Raw genomic sequence first — 16,144 nt, 5'->3', positions numbered from 1 at the left:
TGTGTCCTGTCCCTCCATCCCTTGTCCCCAGTCTCTCTCCATCGTCCTTGCTGGCTCTGGCAGCTCCTGGAAGGCTGCAATAAAATCACCCTGGAGCTTTTCCAGCCTGGACAATCCCAGCTCTCCCAGCAGAGCTGCTCCATCTCTGGCACCATCCTGGAGCCTCCTCTGGGCTGGGGCAGCTCTGCAGGTGAGGTCTCACCTGAGGGGCAGAATCAGGGCCAGCACCCCCAGTTCTCAGTCAGGATCCTGAGGTATTTACTGCATTTATTCCCATTTTTTCCCAAGAGCTGCTCTGCTGGCAGTGCAGCACCATCTTCCCTGACAGCCTTTAACAACCACAGCTTTGTGTTCCAGCAGCAAAGCCAGCGTGGGTTTGGTGGCAGGAGGATGAGGAGGAGGCTGGAGAATCTGAGAATCCCTATCCCAAACTTATGGGAAGCTCTGCCCTCTGTGATGGATGGGGACAGGGAAGGACACAGAGCTGGCAGGATGGAACAGCCTTTAATTGGAAACAACAAGTGATAAAGGGATTTATGGATGAAAGACAGGGAATTCAGGGAAATATTCTGTGCAACTGGAGTGTCCCCAGTGCCAAATTAAACACATCCAGCCCTATTTTCTCTCGAGTCCCACAGGCCACAGTCTGCTCCAGAACAAAAAGCCCTCAGTGCTCTCCTGGCACCACACCTTTGATAATGTGCAACTTCAGACCAACAGCAACAAACATTTGGGGCACAGATTCCTGCTGTCTTCAAGACTTCTATCTAAATGATGGTCAGACTGGCTGAGCAGCTGTCAGCAAACATTTGTAACCCAAACCAAAAGATGGAGCACCATCAACAGCCAGGACAGATTTTTGATGGTTGCAGAGATTTAAAAACAAACCAAACCAAACCAAGCAGCTCAGGGTGTGACAAATCCTTTCAGAAACTCACAACTTACAGAGGAAAGCATTCACTGAGCATGAATTAATGGGGTCCCACAGGGGCCATGGGTTCCTGAAAAGGTTTCTGAAGCCTTTTGTGCACAAACCACAGTGAAAAGTTCAGCTCATGCACCAGAACTTGAAGATCTTTAAATTAACGACAAAAAAAAAAATCAGCCAGATTTCAAAAAGATTCTTGAAGAAATAATTACTGAGAAAAGAATATTTAGCAAAAACCCTGGTGTAAAACTCTGGTTACTTCCTCTATGATCCAAGTCCTTATTCCATGTACTTTGTTTCTGCTATTACACAACCCAGCCATAATTAATCTTTTCAGTGTATGAAGCCCTCAAAAGCAGAGGTAAAAGCAGACACAGCACCTGCATAAAAGAAAAATTAAATGCTTGCACACCTTTGTAATGGAGAATAAAAAGTAGTTACATAGTATGAAGTATGAAGTGTCTTCTAGCTATAAAAAAACATTGAAAAGGAGGAAGAAGTGTTGGAGAAAAGAGTCTTTTGTTAAGCAGATTTCTCTGGCTGGGATCACCTCGATGATAAGATGACAGACACATCAAGATTTAGGTATTTAAAACCACATTAGTGGAGTGAGACACAAAGGGACTGCAGGTCAAGCCTGCTCTTTCAGCAAAGTGCATTAGATTATTCAACAGATTTTCCATCTCCAGCTTCTAACTCCAAAATAAGCAGAGATATTTTTCCTAGCAGGATTCTTTAGCAAACAAGCTCATAAAACACACCCCATTGTACTTCTGGTGAGGAGAAGTAAAATGAGAAGCAATTAGAACGATGATGAACTCATTAAGTCAAAACAGCTATAAATAAAAGCACAGCAAGTCTCAAAAACCTGTCTGAAAGAGCTGCTGAGGCTTTTCCAGGGGATGGATCAAGGAGTCTGGTTTAAGTCAGGATGAAATGTGGGAAGAGCTGCAAACTGTCCCTGGACCAGCATCTGCCTCTGAGTAACACAAGAATTACCTTGGAGATAAATGAATTCTACCTCCAGCAGCAGCCTCTTGCCAGCTGTGCAGAGAGGAGGAAATGCCCAAATCTTGGATTTAGGGGGTTTTTAGGGTTGGGTTTTTTTGGGGGAGAGTGCTGTGTCCTTACCATGGGACTTTATTGCAGGTCTGGGTGGCAGAGAGGAGGAAATGCCCAAATCCTGGATTTAGGGTTGGTTTTTAGGGTTGGTTTTTTTGGGGGAGAGTGCTGTGTCCTTACCATGAGACTTGATTACAGGTCTGGGTGACAGAGAGGAGTTTAGGGGGTTTTTAGGGTTGGGTTTTAGGGTTGGGTTTTTTGGGGAGGCAGTGCTGTTTCCTTACCATGGGACTTTATTGCAGATCTGGGTGGCAGAGAGGAGGAAATGCCCAAATCCTGGATTTAGGGCTGCTTTTTAGGGTTGTTTTTTTAGGGAAGGCAGTGCTGTGTCCTTACCATGGGACTTTATTTCAGGTCTGGGTGACAGGGAAGAGTTTAGGGGGTTTTTAGGGTTGGGTTTTAGGATTGGTTTTTTTGGGGGGGAAGCAGTGCTGTGCCCTTACCATCTGACTTTATTGCAGGTCTGGGTGGCTCCCAGCGGGGACCCAGCCACCATGGGCACCTGGATGGGGCTGTGCTGTTTGTTCATCACCAGGTCCAGCTTCTCCTCCAGGGATTTGCAGGTGGCCTCCAGTGCCAGCAGCTTGGCCTCGATGCTGTCCAGCCTCAGGCATATGGTCTGGTTGATGGAATACAGGAACGACTGGGGAGGGAGGAGAAACCAGATTGAACACTCAGAGTTCATCCCCACTCCTAAGGAAGCTCGGGATAAACGTGCCTGGGAACCAATCCTAAAGGAACTTGCAGCCTGTCTGGTGACAAAATCCACCCCTGATGACATCCAGGAGTGTTTCAGCAGGCTCAGATTCTTCCAGATCTTGATTTGGGAGCCAAAAGCAGCCCAGCCAAAGCCATTTTCACCTAAGCACTTTGTCAGGATGATTTCATCCACTTCAAAATCATTTCTAATGACTTGCCAAAGCCTTCCAGTCCACATGTGAAAACAAAAGGATTATAAATCTCTGGATGCATCCTTCTGGATGAAGTTAGTGAGTTGTTGTTTTTTTTTTCCCTGCCCAAACAGATAAATTGCAGTGGAAATTGTATCAACATAAAAAATCTCGGAGACAATTAATGCCACTCACTTCAGCTTCCTGCTGAACAGCAAATCAAGAAAAGCAAATAAATAAAATCTGTTTTGCTAAGCAATCTTTTTGAAAAGAAAACATATTCCACTTGGGTTCTCCTGGGAAAACAGGCCATTAGAGGGAAGAGCTGCACTCGGTGTGCTTTGCAAACAGCAGCTGTGCCATCTTGTGGCCCTGCAATCACTGAGCACCCCAGACCCCTCCTTCACACAGAGCTCCAGCTCCTGGGATCACCCCAAAAACACACAATTCCACAGCTCAGTGTCTGTGGCACTAAAATCCTCATCAGCTACTCACACTCCAGGGCCAAAACCAACCCTAAATCCCAGCAGTGAGAACAGCAGGGGGACTGCTGAGCTCCTGAGCTAGAATTAAATATGAATTTTCTATCAGGAGAACGCTGGTAGCTTCAAATAATAACTTCAAACATGCTGAAAGTGTCTACAAATTGTAACACAAAGACATCCTCAAGTTCATCTCTTTTGGTCAACTTCATTTACTTTATCAAAAAATGTCCCAAAACTCATGGTTTGGGTCAGAGGAATTAATTCTGGTGATATTTTATAGTGCATCTGAAATTCTTGCCACTAATTCTACACTGGAAAAGTAAACAATTACCCAGATTTTTAAATGTATGCCTAAAAATGCACAAGTATCTACAAGAATAATTCCAGTATAAGGTATAAACAGTTTATTTTATATTCTTGTAAAAACTTTCCCTAAACTTAATTGGCATTAGAAATAAAACCGGGAAAGGACATTAAATAACCTTTATAGAGGGATCCTGGCAGTTGATTTCTATCCTCTGACGTTTCAGGGCAGGTTCCACATCATCATCTGCCACCTCATGGTTCTCCAACACAACTGCAAAGGGGGAAAAAAAAAACCAAACATTGCCAGAGTTTAGAACCCAAGAGGATAAAACTCAAATGAAAACCACAGTAAAGTGGAGAAAACAAAAGCAAGGAAATTTAATTATGATATTTAATAATCTTTGACACTTGCTCAGGGTTTCTCTCAAATATCTGCCAGTGGTGGTGGGACCAGGTTTGAGCTCCTCTACCAAGCTGAGCAAAGACTTTTGAAGGACTGGCAGGTCCCAGCTTCTCCTCCAACTCCTCGGGACCATTTCTGAAGTAACTTTTGCATTTTCTATCAGAAAAGCAGATTTTTGGCCTGTGCCTCTCATTTCCATTCCTGTTCTTGCAGTCATTGACTTGCAATGGCCACAGAGGACCAACATTTCAATGGATCTTCACTTAGGAAATCAATTTCTGAGCAAGTGATAGCCAAATATTTGCTTTCAGAAGTGTTTTTCACTCTTACTGTCCAAAGAATTTCAATAATGGATGAGACAAACTGTCTTACACACAAAACAATTCCTAATGGTTGGGGGACAGTTCCCACAGGAGGAAAAGCATGGAGAGAAACAAGACTGCAGGAATATTTCTTTGTTTTTGGGGTTAGTCTACAAAAAACAATCAGGCAATAAAGCCTTCAAGAGAAAAGTGAAATAAATAAAATAAGCTGATCTAAAGGGTTTGGAGATACACAAGTGAAGCTATGGGAAATATGGGATATGGGTTTTAAAAGCACCTTTTGAAATAAAAACCTGGTTTGTATTTTAAAGAAAAGCTCAGCAGTGCTTTGCAGTTAATATCTGCTGTAAATCTCTTCCTACCTGGATTATCTGGAGTCAGGTCCTCAACAGCAATCTGAACCACATCTGCCAAATCCTGCTCTGACATCATTCAGAACCAGCAGCAAATCCCCTGAGGCACCACTGCAGCTGCCCAGGCATGCACTCCTGCAAAAAGTTCATATTTGTGAAATACTGCACACTGCATCAACACCTTGCACTTTTTATTCTCCTTCCATAAAGGGATTCAGTTGTAAGAGGAATAACCAGGGATTTATCCAGCTCACCTCACCCAGCCCTGCAGCACCTCCAAAAAATTCCATGCATTTTTTTAATTAATGGAAATCCTCGTGGCCCAGGGCTGGGACAGGAGCTGAGCTTTCCTTGCTGTCCCTTGCACATTCCCAAGGGAGAAGGAATTTTCAGGTTCAGACTCACAAAGCTCAGGAAGCTCCAAGCCACACCAGATTTGCAAGAACTGCAAATTCTGAATCTTCCTAAACTCAGTGAGAACGAGGAGTTTCCTCACTTCTTATTACAACTAAAGCAAAACTTGACTTTTTTTTTTCTTCAGGAACTTGCCTGGTGTTTCTACAGCTCAGCTCTGATGAAACCATTTTCAGGATATGGTCCTGATTTGAAAGTCAAAATATTTCTCAGCCTTGCTCCCCTGGAATTCTCAGTCCAGGGGATTTATTAGTGTTTTAAAAGAAACCTTCAACCTGTAAAATTGAAATAAAATCACTGCAATCTCTCCTAGCTGCACTTTCCCCCACTTTACAAAGGGCTGGACAAGGAATTCCAAGAGATCAGTAGATTTTTTTTTTCCTTTTTTAACCTGCAGTAAAAAATTGGGAGAGATAAATGGAGATTTTACTGATGGAAATGATAATTCATCCATTAACACTGACATGGAATCAAAATCAACTCTACACAGTGATTTTCCTCTTCTACTTGAGCCCAAGAAATCCATTAAGCCAGCAATGGAGGGGATAAATTTTTAGGAGAGCAACACAACCTAGAGAAGGATTCTGAGACCTCCCCACATCCCCAAATTGTTTACTCAAAATACCAGCACTGCCAGCACTGAGTCACTTGAAATTCTGCTCATGGTGAAAGACTTTTGGGCCAGCACAGAATGTGGCAGCGAGCCCAAAAAGAAAAATTAAAAAAAAATTTAAAAATCTGGCAGTCTTTCCGTGCTTGTGGATGCCATTTTGGCAAGGGGAATTTGCCATTTCTGAGAAGCCCTGGTGGGCAGCCAGGCTGAGCAGGACACAGCAGCTGTGCTGTACTCATCCTTCCACGGTGTCACACGTGGCTGCAGCAGGGACAGCCCTGCCCTCTGCTGTAGGGGACGCTGCCACCGCTCCAAAAAAAGGCTGAATTAGAACAAAAAAACTTTGTTTGTGAAGTTGATTTGTACAGGGTTTGCTGTAATTCATGTGGTTATTGACAGGAGTCGCTGATGCTGCACGCGTTGCGTTGAAACCGCTCAAATTTCTCCAGCTACAAATTTCTCCCCTGAAGGAATTGTGATAATTTTGTATATTTTTAAATGATAATTTTAAATCTACTTTAATGCTTCACATTTTTAGCCCCCCAAAAAATCCTGATTTTGAAGGGACACACATGGACCATCCAATTCCTGGCCCTGCACACACGACCCAACGATCCAACCACGTGCCTTCAAAATTCAATTTAAAAATCATTAAATTCAACTTTTCTTCAAATGATTTCCTGTTCTCATTGCCCACCTCTCATGGGCCATAGGCTGAAAGTGTTCAACTACACCTCAGGAATATCCAAATATTCTGTCCCAGAGCCTTGAAACAAGGGCACAACCACAACTGGCAGAGCAGCTACAACACACATAGAGAAATCTGTGCCTGTAACATCAGGGTTTATTTCCATTTAAACTGATTTTATTCCAATTTCACTAAGTCTGACAACTTGGAAGAAATCAGCCACAATTCTGTCATTTCAAAGCCAGGACAAAATTCCCTTCTGCTGCCATCCTGCATCAAAACATAAAAGGCAAAACAAATAAATTTTGGAAATTTTGAGATTAGGAAAGCAATGCCCAAGGAAGCTGCAGTTATCAATATCTTGAATAAAGTGTCCCTCTTCCAAATTCACCAGTTCAAGTTCTAATAATAAACTGTACTGGTGGGCTGGCCTTGCTTTCAGAACCAAGGGTGAAATCCAGATAAAATGAGAGTTAGAGGAGTTTATCAGCTTCAAAAAGCTTCAGTCAACAAATTCAGAGTAACTTTGCCATTACAGTTTCCAGGCTCTTTATTCAGAGAAGTATTTACCAGCACTTCTCACATAAAACACTTTTTTTCTCCAAATTTGCTCTATATTCCCCCTGATTTCCACCTCCTGTCTGAAACTCTAGTCCCCATTAAATCTAAATTAAGTGTATGTACACTGGCACCCAGCCACCAGTGCTGAACTATTCCCAGGAACAAATCTGAAATTATAAAAAAGAAATATTAACAGAAAGCCAGGAAGCTGGGGATAAAACCACAGCAGGGCCAAGGAACGTGCCCACTTCTCCTCCCCCAAGCAGCACATGGAAGTTGGATCAACACAGGAATATTTTCTGATCACTTTGCCCCTATCTGGGAGAGGGGATGGGGGAAAAGGTTCTACAAGGCAGTGGAAAATATTCCATGAAAGGAGAAGTTGGCCAGCCAGGCTCCCAGCAATTGCAGCCCAGTGCTTTTGGCACATCTATGCTGCACTTATGGATTCTCCCAGAGAATTCCAGGGGCTCCTCCAAGTCTTAAGGGAGGAACAGGTTGTGGTGTGTCCTGGAGGGATTTCCTCATCTCCACAGTTCCCTGGGTGCCTCCAAAGGGGACAGGCTTTGGGGTGGCTTGGAGCTTCCTGAGCTTTGTGAGTCTGAACCTGAAAATTCCTTATCTCTTGGGAATGTGCAGGGGACAGCAAGGAAAGCTCAGCTCCTGTCCCAGCCCTGGGCCAGGAACATTTCCTCTTTTGGAGCCATTGGGACACAACAACCACTGGAGCTTGAGGCTGAAGAACTGGAAAGGACTGGGGATGCTGGGGACAGTGGCTGAACAGGAGCCCAGGTGTGCCCAGGTGAGCAAGAGGCCACTGGCACCTGGCTGGCACCAGCCCTGGCATGGCCACAGCCCCAGAGCAGGGACTGTCCCCTGGGGCACAACTGAATTCGGGACAGGTTTGGGTTTATCCAAGACACACAGGGAGGGGCTGGAGCGTGTCCAGGGAAGGGAATGGAGCTGGGAAGGGGCTGGAGAATCCTGAGGGAGCTGGGAAAGGGGCTCAGCCTGGAGAAAAGGAGGCTCAGGGGGAATTTCTGGCTCTGCACAACTCCCTGACAGGAGGGGACAGCCCCAGGTCGGGCTCTGCTCCCAGGGAACAGGGACAGGAGCAGAGGGAACGGCCTCAGGCTGGCAGCGCCAGGGGAGGCTCAGGCTGGACATCAGCAGGAATTTCCCCATGGAAAGGGTGCTCAGGAATTGGAAGTGCCCAGGGAGGTTTGGAGTGCCCATCCCTGGAGGTGTCCCAGCAATTCCTGGATGTGGCACTGAGTGCTCTGGGCTGGGGACAAGGTGGGGATTGGGCACAGGGTGAACTCTCCATGATCCCAGAGCTCTTTTCCACTCTCAATAATCAAAATCCCAGTTTCCTCCAACATTTCTAACTCCTTGGGGTAAAGGGCTCTTGCAGCCCTTGCCAGAGCAGCTCCTCCACTGTCCCCCCTTTCCCCATCCCAGGCCAGACCCCACTTTGTTCCTCTGATCCAACAATCCCACCAGACACCTGCTCCTGCTGGATAAATGAAACTATAACCAAAAATTATCTCATTTCCCCTCAAAAACAGGAGCAAAAAGCCTTGAGCATCCTATAAGCACTTGCCCAGAAGTGGTTCCAGGACTGGAATAGTAAAAAAAACCTCATCACAGACAACTAAAGATATAAATTTAAAGCTGATTAGATAAATCACATGAAATATCTCTGCCAATACTCTTACTCAGAATTGATACACTTAACACAGAATTCAATCAGCCTTTGTTTAATTAAGTAAATTAATATTTGTAAGCAACTAAATTAAATTCACCTGAATTCCAGATTAGCTTTTCCACACACAAGTTTAATGTAATTTAATTAATCTATTTTAAAACATTAATTCCAAATAATTCTTCTGAGCAGCCCCTTGTAAACAAAGCTATTTACTGAAATATCTGATGGCTTTCCTGAGTCACAGGCAGCATTCCAAAGTGGATAATCAAACCCATCCAATGCCTTGTTAACACAGGAGAACATGAACAAAACAGAAATCTTCTCTCTCGTTAATTAGCAAGGGTAAATATTATCTTTAAAAAAAATCAAAACACGTTCCAAAGCTCTGCTTGGAGTGTGGAATTGCACTGCTCTGGCTGGAGCAGCTGAGCTCTCTTGGACATTTCCCAGTGCTACTGAGAAATGAAAAAAAAAAAACTTCCCTCAGATTCCAACCTGCACTGGGGCAAATATTCCCTGCTGGTTGTGTGGGAAAAGCTGGAAAATGTCATTTCCCTCTGCCCAACTCAAATGTTCTTCCTCTTCTTCATTCCACTTTTCAATCCATTAAAAGCAATTCTCAAATATGGAATTTCCCCTTCCCAAAATCTTTATGCGACCACATTTGGAGTCATGGGATGGTTTGGGTGGGAAGGGACCTTGAGGATGATCCCACTGCAATCCTGACACCTTCCACCATCCCAGGCTGCTCCCAGCCCTGCCCAGCCTGGCCCTGGGCACTGCCAGGGATGGGACAGCCACAGCTTCTCAGGAAATCCATTCCCAATCGTTCCTTCCCAATATCCCATCTCTCCCTGCCCCTGGCCACGTAAAACCGTTCTCCTCAAATTAATTTCGTTAATTAATTGAGCCCAGCAGCCCATTTTTTAGAGCCAAAGCTCCTCATGCTGTAAAAACTCGGATTTAGTGACACTTTTCAAGGTTTTCCAAAGCAGGAGAACACAAAGCCCAGCCCAGTGCCAGGAACAAATCCAGCACAGGCCAGAGCTGATCCCCAGGAGGAGAGAAATGACCTCAAAGTGCACAGGGATTATGGTGCAAACATCACCCACCCTCTCCAGGGAAGATGCAGAGGACAAAACACTCATTAATTCAATTTTTATTTCAATCCCTGAAGGCAAACAGCCCAGAGGGACACTGAGCTGTCCCTGGGCAAGGAATAATTCACATTTAACTCCACTTGGAACCTCATAAAGCAGCACCCCAAGAACAGGAGAGGGTTGTCCCTGGGAAGGTTTTCAGGAAGAGGAATCCCCCTCTGGAGGGTCCTGGGGACAACCTCTGGGACAGCTCCAAGGACACAAATGGGAATGCTGGGATAATTCCAGACCTGAGTTATTCCCAGAATTACAAAGCTCAGGACACAACAATTATATTTTTTTTTCTTTTTTCTCTCTGTGACTTGCACTCATTTTCTAGCCCAGAGCCTGGCTTTTCCTCCACGATAAAATCACTTTGGTTGGCAGCTGGAACAGAGCCTTCCTGCACTAATTCCCAATTCCCAAAAAAAGTCACAGCAGTGCAAATGTAACAGAATAAAAAGCAACAATTTAAGAGCATGCAGGGCTCAAAAAACCATAAATCCAAGAGCCTCCTTTGAGCCCCAGCTCTCTGCAGCCCACCACAATGTGAATTAAAACTCATTTTAGGAGGAAGAGATCAGATTTACACTTCCTTCTTACTACTCAAAACTACAAACGAGAATAACTTTTCTTAGCATCTGTTTGGCTGTCACCCTTATCCTCAATCCACCTTAAAAAGCAAGGAAAAACATTGTGTTTCAATTAAATTTCATAGTAAAACCACACAAACATTTCAGTTTAACAGCTTCAAAATGAGTGTAATAGTAGACAAGCAGCTTTGATTTAGCCAAAGATTGGGAAAAATGTCTATTCTCCCAAAAAAAAGAAAAAGACAGAAATATTCCCTATCTGGGAAAACCAGGACACCAGCCACAACATTCTGGAGATGGATATACCAAATAAATATCACTCACAGAGATATTATGGTGATGAACTCCAGTGCAAGTGATAAAATTCAGATAGCAACCAAAAAAAAGGGAACAGTTGCTCCAAGAATAAAGGAGCTGGAAACTTTCTGGAGTAGAAAACCTCCCAGGGAGGCAGAAATTCTCAAGTATTACCACAAAAGCTCCCATTATTATTGTTGGTTTATTGTTTTGCTTGCAAAAATATTGTTGGTTTTTTTTTTTCATTCCACCTGGTACAAGGAACTGTTTTGCTTGGATGTCTTTTTCCCCAACTCTTCCAAACCTGGCACCAATCCTAACACAACACCCAACAAATAATTCAGGAATGCTTTCCCTGCTTCCCAGTGTGCTCCCAGGAGCTGAACACCAGCAGTGGCAGTGGGTGGTCACACAAAGCAGCAATTCCAGCCCCCAATTCCCTGTTCATGCTGTACAAACCCTGCTGGCACAGCCTGCGTGCAATGATCCCCCAGGGAGCTGCCCAGGAAATGTTGCCACGTGTGCAGCTCTGCTTTCAGGTGTTTGCACACACACACACACACACAGAGAGAGAGGCCTGAATTCAATTTACAGCCATTTAATCCCATTGAACTCCAGCAGCCCACCCCCGGGGAAGGATCTAAGTGCTTGCAGATTCCAGGCCTTAAGGCAGAGGTTGGAATTCTGTGTGCTGGTGGGATTATTCCTGACAGGGATCATTCACACCAGGCACAATTTGTAGAGTTTGCTGAAAAGCAGCAAATGTGTGAGCGGACTTGCCCAGCCGGCAAAATTGTGTCGCGATGTTTTCTTGTTTTCAGCCGCTAGATGGAGAATTCCTATTGGGAACGGCTCCAAAAATCCTGCAAGGACTTTCAAGGGAGGTTCAGGGTGGAAATTGGGAAAGGTTCTTCCCCCCCCCAGAGGGTGCTGGGCACTGCCCAGGCTCCCCAGGGAATGGGCACAGAGCTCCAGGAGTTTGGACAGCACTGCCAGGAGTGCCCAGGAGTTTGGGATTTTGGGAATGTCCTGGGCTGGATGATCCCCGTGGGTCCCTTCCAGCTCAGGGTATCCCATCATTCCAGGAAATTCAAAGAACAAACTTCCAGGATTATTTTCATCCACCTTCCACCATCCCGGCTGGCTCCAAGCCTTGTCCAGCCTGGCCTTGGACATTTGCAGGGATGGAGCAGCCACAGCTTCTCTGGGAATCTGTGCCAGGGCTCCCCACTCGCACAGGGGGGAATTCATCCCCCGTGTCCCACTTATCCCTGCCCTCCTGCAGCTTAGGACCATTCCCTCCTGGCCTGGCAGCTTACCTTTAGCATCAAAAGAGAATAATAATTTATGATTTTTTCACATTTTTTCCTACTATGTGCACTGCTAGTCCTCAATACATTGGAAAAGTTTCTGATCCAGCAATTCCAGGGGAGACAAGGACAGCCCCCAGCGCTGGCACAGGCTGCTGCTACTACAAAAAAAGCAGCAAAGCCAACATCAAATACAACCTGCTCACTCCAAAGTCTTCTAATGGGTTTTCCTGCTGTAGGCATCAAGAAAAAGAAAAAAATTCCAGCTGCCAAACCAGACCTTAGCATTGCTTTATAACAGAGAGAGATCAGGATCTTCAAATTCTTGCCAAAAATACGAAAATAAACTGAAGAGCATCATTTTAGTAGGGAGACATGAACTGAGCAGCTCTCCAAAATTTGAATTATTTTCGTAGGATTATTGAGGGTGGAAAAGAGCTCTGGGATCTCTGATCCCCACCTTGTCCCCAGCTCAGAGCACTCAGTGCCACATCCAGGAATTGCTGGGACACCTCCAGGGATGGGCACTCCAAACCTCCCTGGGCACTTCCAATTCCTGAGCACCCTTTCCATGGGGAAATTCCTGCTGATGTCCATCCTGAGCCTCCCCTGGCCCAGCCTGAGGCCGTTCCCTCTGCTCCTGTCCCTGTTCCCTGGGAGCAGAGCCCGACCTCCCATCCTGCCTCTAAATTCTGAATTTTCATTTCCACCACCTGATCCTGGCTTGGCAGCTCCCCTCTCTGGAGTTCAAATAAAAATCCCAACTAAACTCGGCTTTAAATTCCCCAAACCTTGAATTCAGAGGCTGGCAGAGAGGATCAGGTTGTTCTGTTTATACCTGAGGAGCAGGGATGGAAAGGGGAACTCTCCAGCTGCCATCAATTCCCTCCATTCTTCTCCATGATAAAATTCACATTTTCAGAGGTTTGAACTGAATATATGAATATATTTTTCCCTTAAGTGCTCTAAGTCAGGGGTTACAAACAGGAAGCAACATAAAATGATTCTGTTCAGCAGACAACACCACAAATTATTTTATTTCAAGTCCCACATACCAAGAGTGTGATGAAATTAAACCTTTTGGATATTTTTCTGTCTAACTGGTTGCAAAATTCACTATTCTCCAGCACCTTTAAATACCTAAACCTGCAAGGAAACGAGTGGTTTATGTGATTGTGAAGACATTTTATTCATTTTACTTGGGGGAAGGAAAAAAAAAAGAAAGATGACGATTACCTTTCAATGAATATGGATTGAACAGAAAATAAGATTATTTCAGTTATCAATAACTAAATATCAAGTTTCAAACTAAAGGAAATGAACCTGAGACCAAAATTTTATTGGCAAAGTTTTGCATACAAAGAGATTTTGAGGTTCTAATTCCAACCACTGGCTTTGCTCTGAATCCTCCTACAAGTGGCTCAATCCCAGCAATTCCAGTTCCAGGGTTCCTTCAAGGAAAGACACGAAAACCCTAGGATTCTGATAAAAAAAAAATAAAAGAAAACCCTGGGATTCTGACAAAAAATAAAGGAAAACCCTGGGATTCTGACAAAAAAATAAAGGAAAACCCTGGAATTCTGAAAAAAAATAAAGGAAAACCCTGGAATGCTGACAAAAATAAATTCATATGTTGCTCCTACAGAGCTTAACAAGTTATGGGGAAAGCTCAAGAGGAAAAGCAGAGGCAAACTCGAGTCCTTACAAGCAGGAGCCTCTCCCTGGAATTCCCTGGCTGGGAATCCCATGGGACACCACAACTCCTTCCCCAAGCCAAGGTAAATCTACAATCAGCAGCTCATTGGGACTAAAAGTTCGTTTTTTTCCTCACTTCATCACCCAAAATTCCAGAAAAATGATGTTAAAAGCAGCACAGGCAGGAAAGGAGCCTTTTCCAAATGTATTTATTGGAGCAGGTGCACAGCTGTGAGCGTTGCTCATTAGCACCACGCCCTTAATGGTTTTATTCAATTACTCTGGATGTTATTAATCAATTAGTACTTTAAAAGCACCTTAATTAACACCTGCTCTGGAAACGCACAACTTTCACACGGCTGGATGATTCAGACAGAAGAGATGATAAACTGGAAAAACGAAATTATAAAATGTTTTTGTCCTCTGGAGAAGAGGGAATGTTTCCCAAATCCGACCTCCATCTTTTTATTCTCTCAGTAAATTAATTCCTCTTTCTTCCTAACATCTATTACTGGCAATGGAACTCCTTCAATTGAATGATGGGAAAAGGTGTTTAGAGGTTTCAGCATCAGTCTTGTTATTCTGGTGTATTTCTATAAACAACTATTTAAAATATATAGAATAACATATACAAACACTTCCCAACAGAGAAAACCCTCAGTTTCAGGAGTCACTGCTATGAAATTCAAACACTTTTTTGTTTGTATTTTAAAATCTGGATTGAAATATTTCAAGTTATACAAATGGCAGGTTTGCCTCTTGAAATCTTGGTACTGACAGGGCACCACGGCTCATACAGAAGGCAAGAAAAATACCAAAAACACTCCAAAAATACCATTTTAAAGCTGCTTCCACCAAAGCAATCTCGCAGTTGCTAATAACCCTTGTTTATTTCAAAAGGTCTTCCCTGGAGAGCTCCAAAAATAAACTGATCCATGAACTATCCGTGCTATAGCAGGATAAAATGACTATATTTGGTGAAATACACAACTTGCCACTGTGCATGGATTCAAAAATAAAACCAAAAAAAAAAAAAAGGGAGGGAGAGAAAAGGAGGCAACACTTGAATTGCAAATAAGGGCATGGGGATACCGAGTGTGTGGAGAGAATCCTGGAATATTTGGATGGGAAGGGACTTTAAAACTCATCTCGTTCCACCTCCTGCATGGGCAGGGACACCTTCCACTATCCCGGGTGGCTCCAAGCCCTGTCCAAACCTGGCCTTGGGCACTTCCAGGGATCCAGGGGCAGCTCCAGGGAAACCCATGCCAGATTCCCAGCACCCGCACAGGGAAGAATTCCTCCTCAATGTCCCACTAAAGCACTCCATGTCAAAGAGCTGGCCGGCACGAAGAGGATGGAAAAGGCCAGGCAGGCACCACATGAGCACACTCGGGGATGATGTTCCCCGGCCGCAGCAGGCAGGGGATGGAGCAGCGCTGCCAGCCCAGCCCCGCACACAGCCCGGGGGGGACAGGGGACACCGAGCCCAGCTCTGCGGAACCCGGTAAGGGGGTGACCCCCGGAGCGGAGCGGGGAGCGGCCAAACCTTTGCGTGAAAAAGGATCTTAAAGCTCATCCCTGCCGCGGCCAGGGACACCTTGCGCTAGCCCAGGCTGCTCCAAGCTGGCCTTGGGCACTGCCGGGGATGGGAACAGCCGCAGCTTTCTCGGGGCACCTGTGCCAAGGCCTCAGCACCCTCTCAGGGAGGAGTTCCTCCCCGATATCGAATCATGGGTGACCCCCATGAGAGCGACGAGAGGAGGCGGAGGGGGGCGCGCGGCCCCCCCGCCTCGGCCGCTCCCTCCCCGCCGGCTCTCGGCCCGGGGAGCGCGGCGGGAGCGCGGTGAGTGCTCGGTGTCCCCCGTGCGGGGCCCTGAGGGCGGCCGAGGGGTGGCCGCGCTAGCGGAGGCTCCCGCCCGCGGGGCGCCGCGTTACCGTGTGAGGCGGGCGCCGAGTTCTCGTGGTGTTTTGTGCGGCGGCTGCGATAATGGCGTCCTTCCTCGCGAGAGATCCGGCCCGGGGCCCCGCGCCGCGCACGCGCCGCGCCCGCGCGCGCGATGCCCCCGCCCTTCCCCGCCGAGGCGCCGCAGCGGGGACCGGACTACGAGTCCCAGAGGGCAGCGCGCGCGCCCCCGCAGGAGCACGCCGGGACCTGTAGTACGCGCGGGTGGCGCGGGGAGTGCCGGGAAGTGTAGTCAGGGAATCACGGAATCACTGGATGACGGGCTCGTTGAAAAGAGCTCCGGGGTCATCTCGAGTCTCGCCTGTGCCCAATCCCCACCTTGTCCCCAGCCCAGAGCACTCAGTGTCACC

The 16,144-nt window shown here is 45.9% G+C and overlaps 1 protein-coding gene across 1 annotated transcript in view; it reads right to left on the bottom strand.

Annotated features, from left to right (window-relative positions):
* BANP (BTG3 associated nuclear protein) overlaps positions 1 to 15,886 on the bottom strand; it is a 115,446-nt gene extending 99,560 nt beyond the window's left edge. Inside the window, exons 1-4 of the mRNA XM_088172120.1 lie at positions 15,767 to 15,886; positions 4,820 to 4,945; positions 3,908 to 4,002; positions 2,494 to 2,693 (exon numbers count right to left, since the gene is read on the bottom strand). Coding sequence (XP_088028246.1) covers positions 2,494 to 2,693; positions 3,908 to 4,002; positions 4,820 to 4,889 — 365 coding nt within the window. The 5' untranslated portion in view covers positions 4,890 to 4,945; positions 15,767 to 15,886. The remainder of the gene's footprint in view (positions 1 to 2,493; positions 2,694 to 3,907; positions 4,003 to 4,819; positions 4,946 to 15,766) is intronic.
* Positions 15,887 to 16,144: the final 258 nt, after the last annotated feature.

Source organism: Sturnus vulgaris, chromosome 12 (genome assembly GCF_052056855.1).
Source record: "Sturnus vulgaris isolate bStuVul1 chromosome 12, bStuVul1.hap1, whole genome shotgun sequence".
Lineage (NCBI taxonomy): Eukaryota > Metazoa > Chordata > Aves > Passeriformes > Sturnidae > Sturnus > Sturnus vulgaris.
The sequence above is the reverse complement of the archived record's forward strand: the minus strand, read 5'-3'. Positions and strand labels throughout refer to the sequence as shown.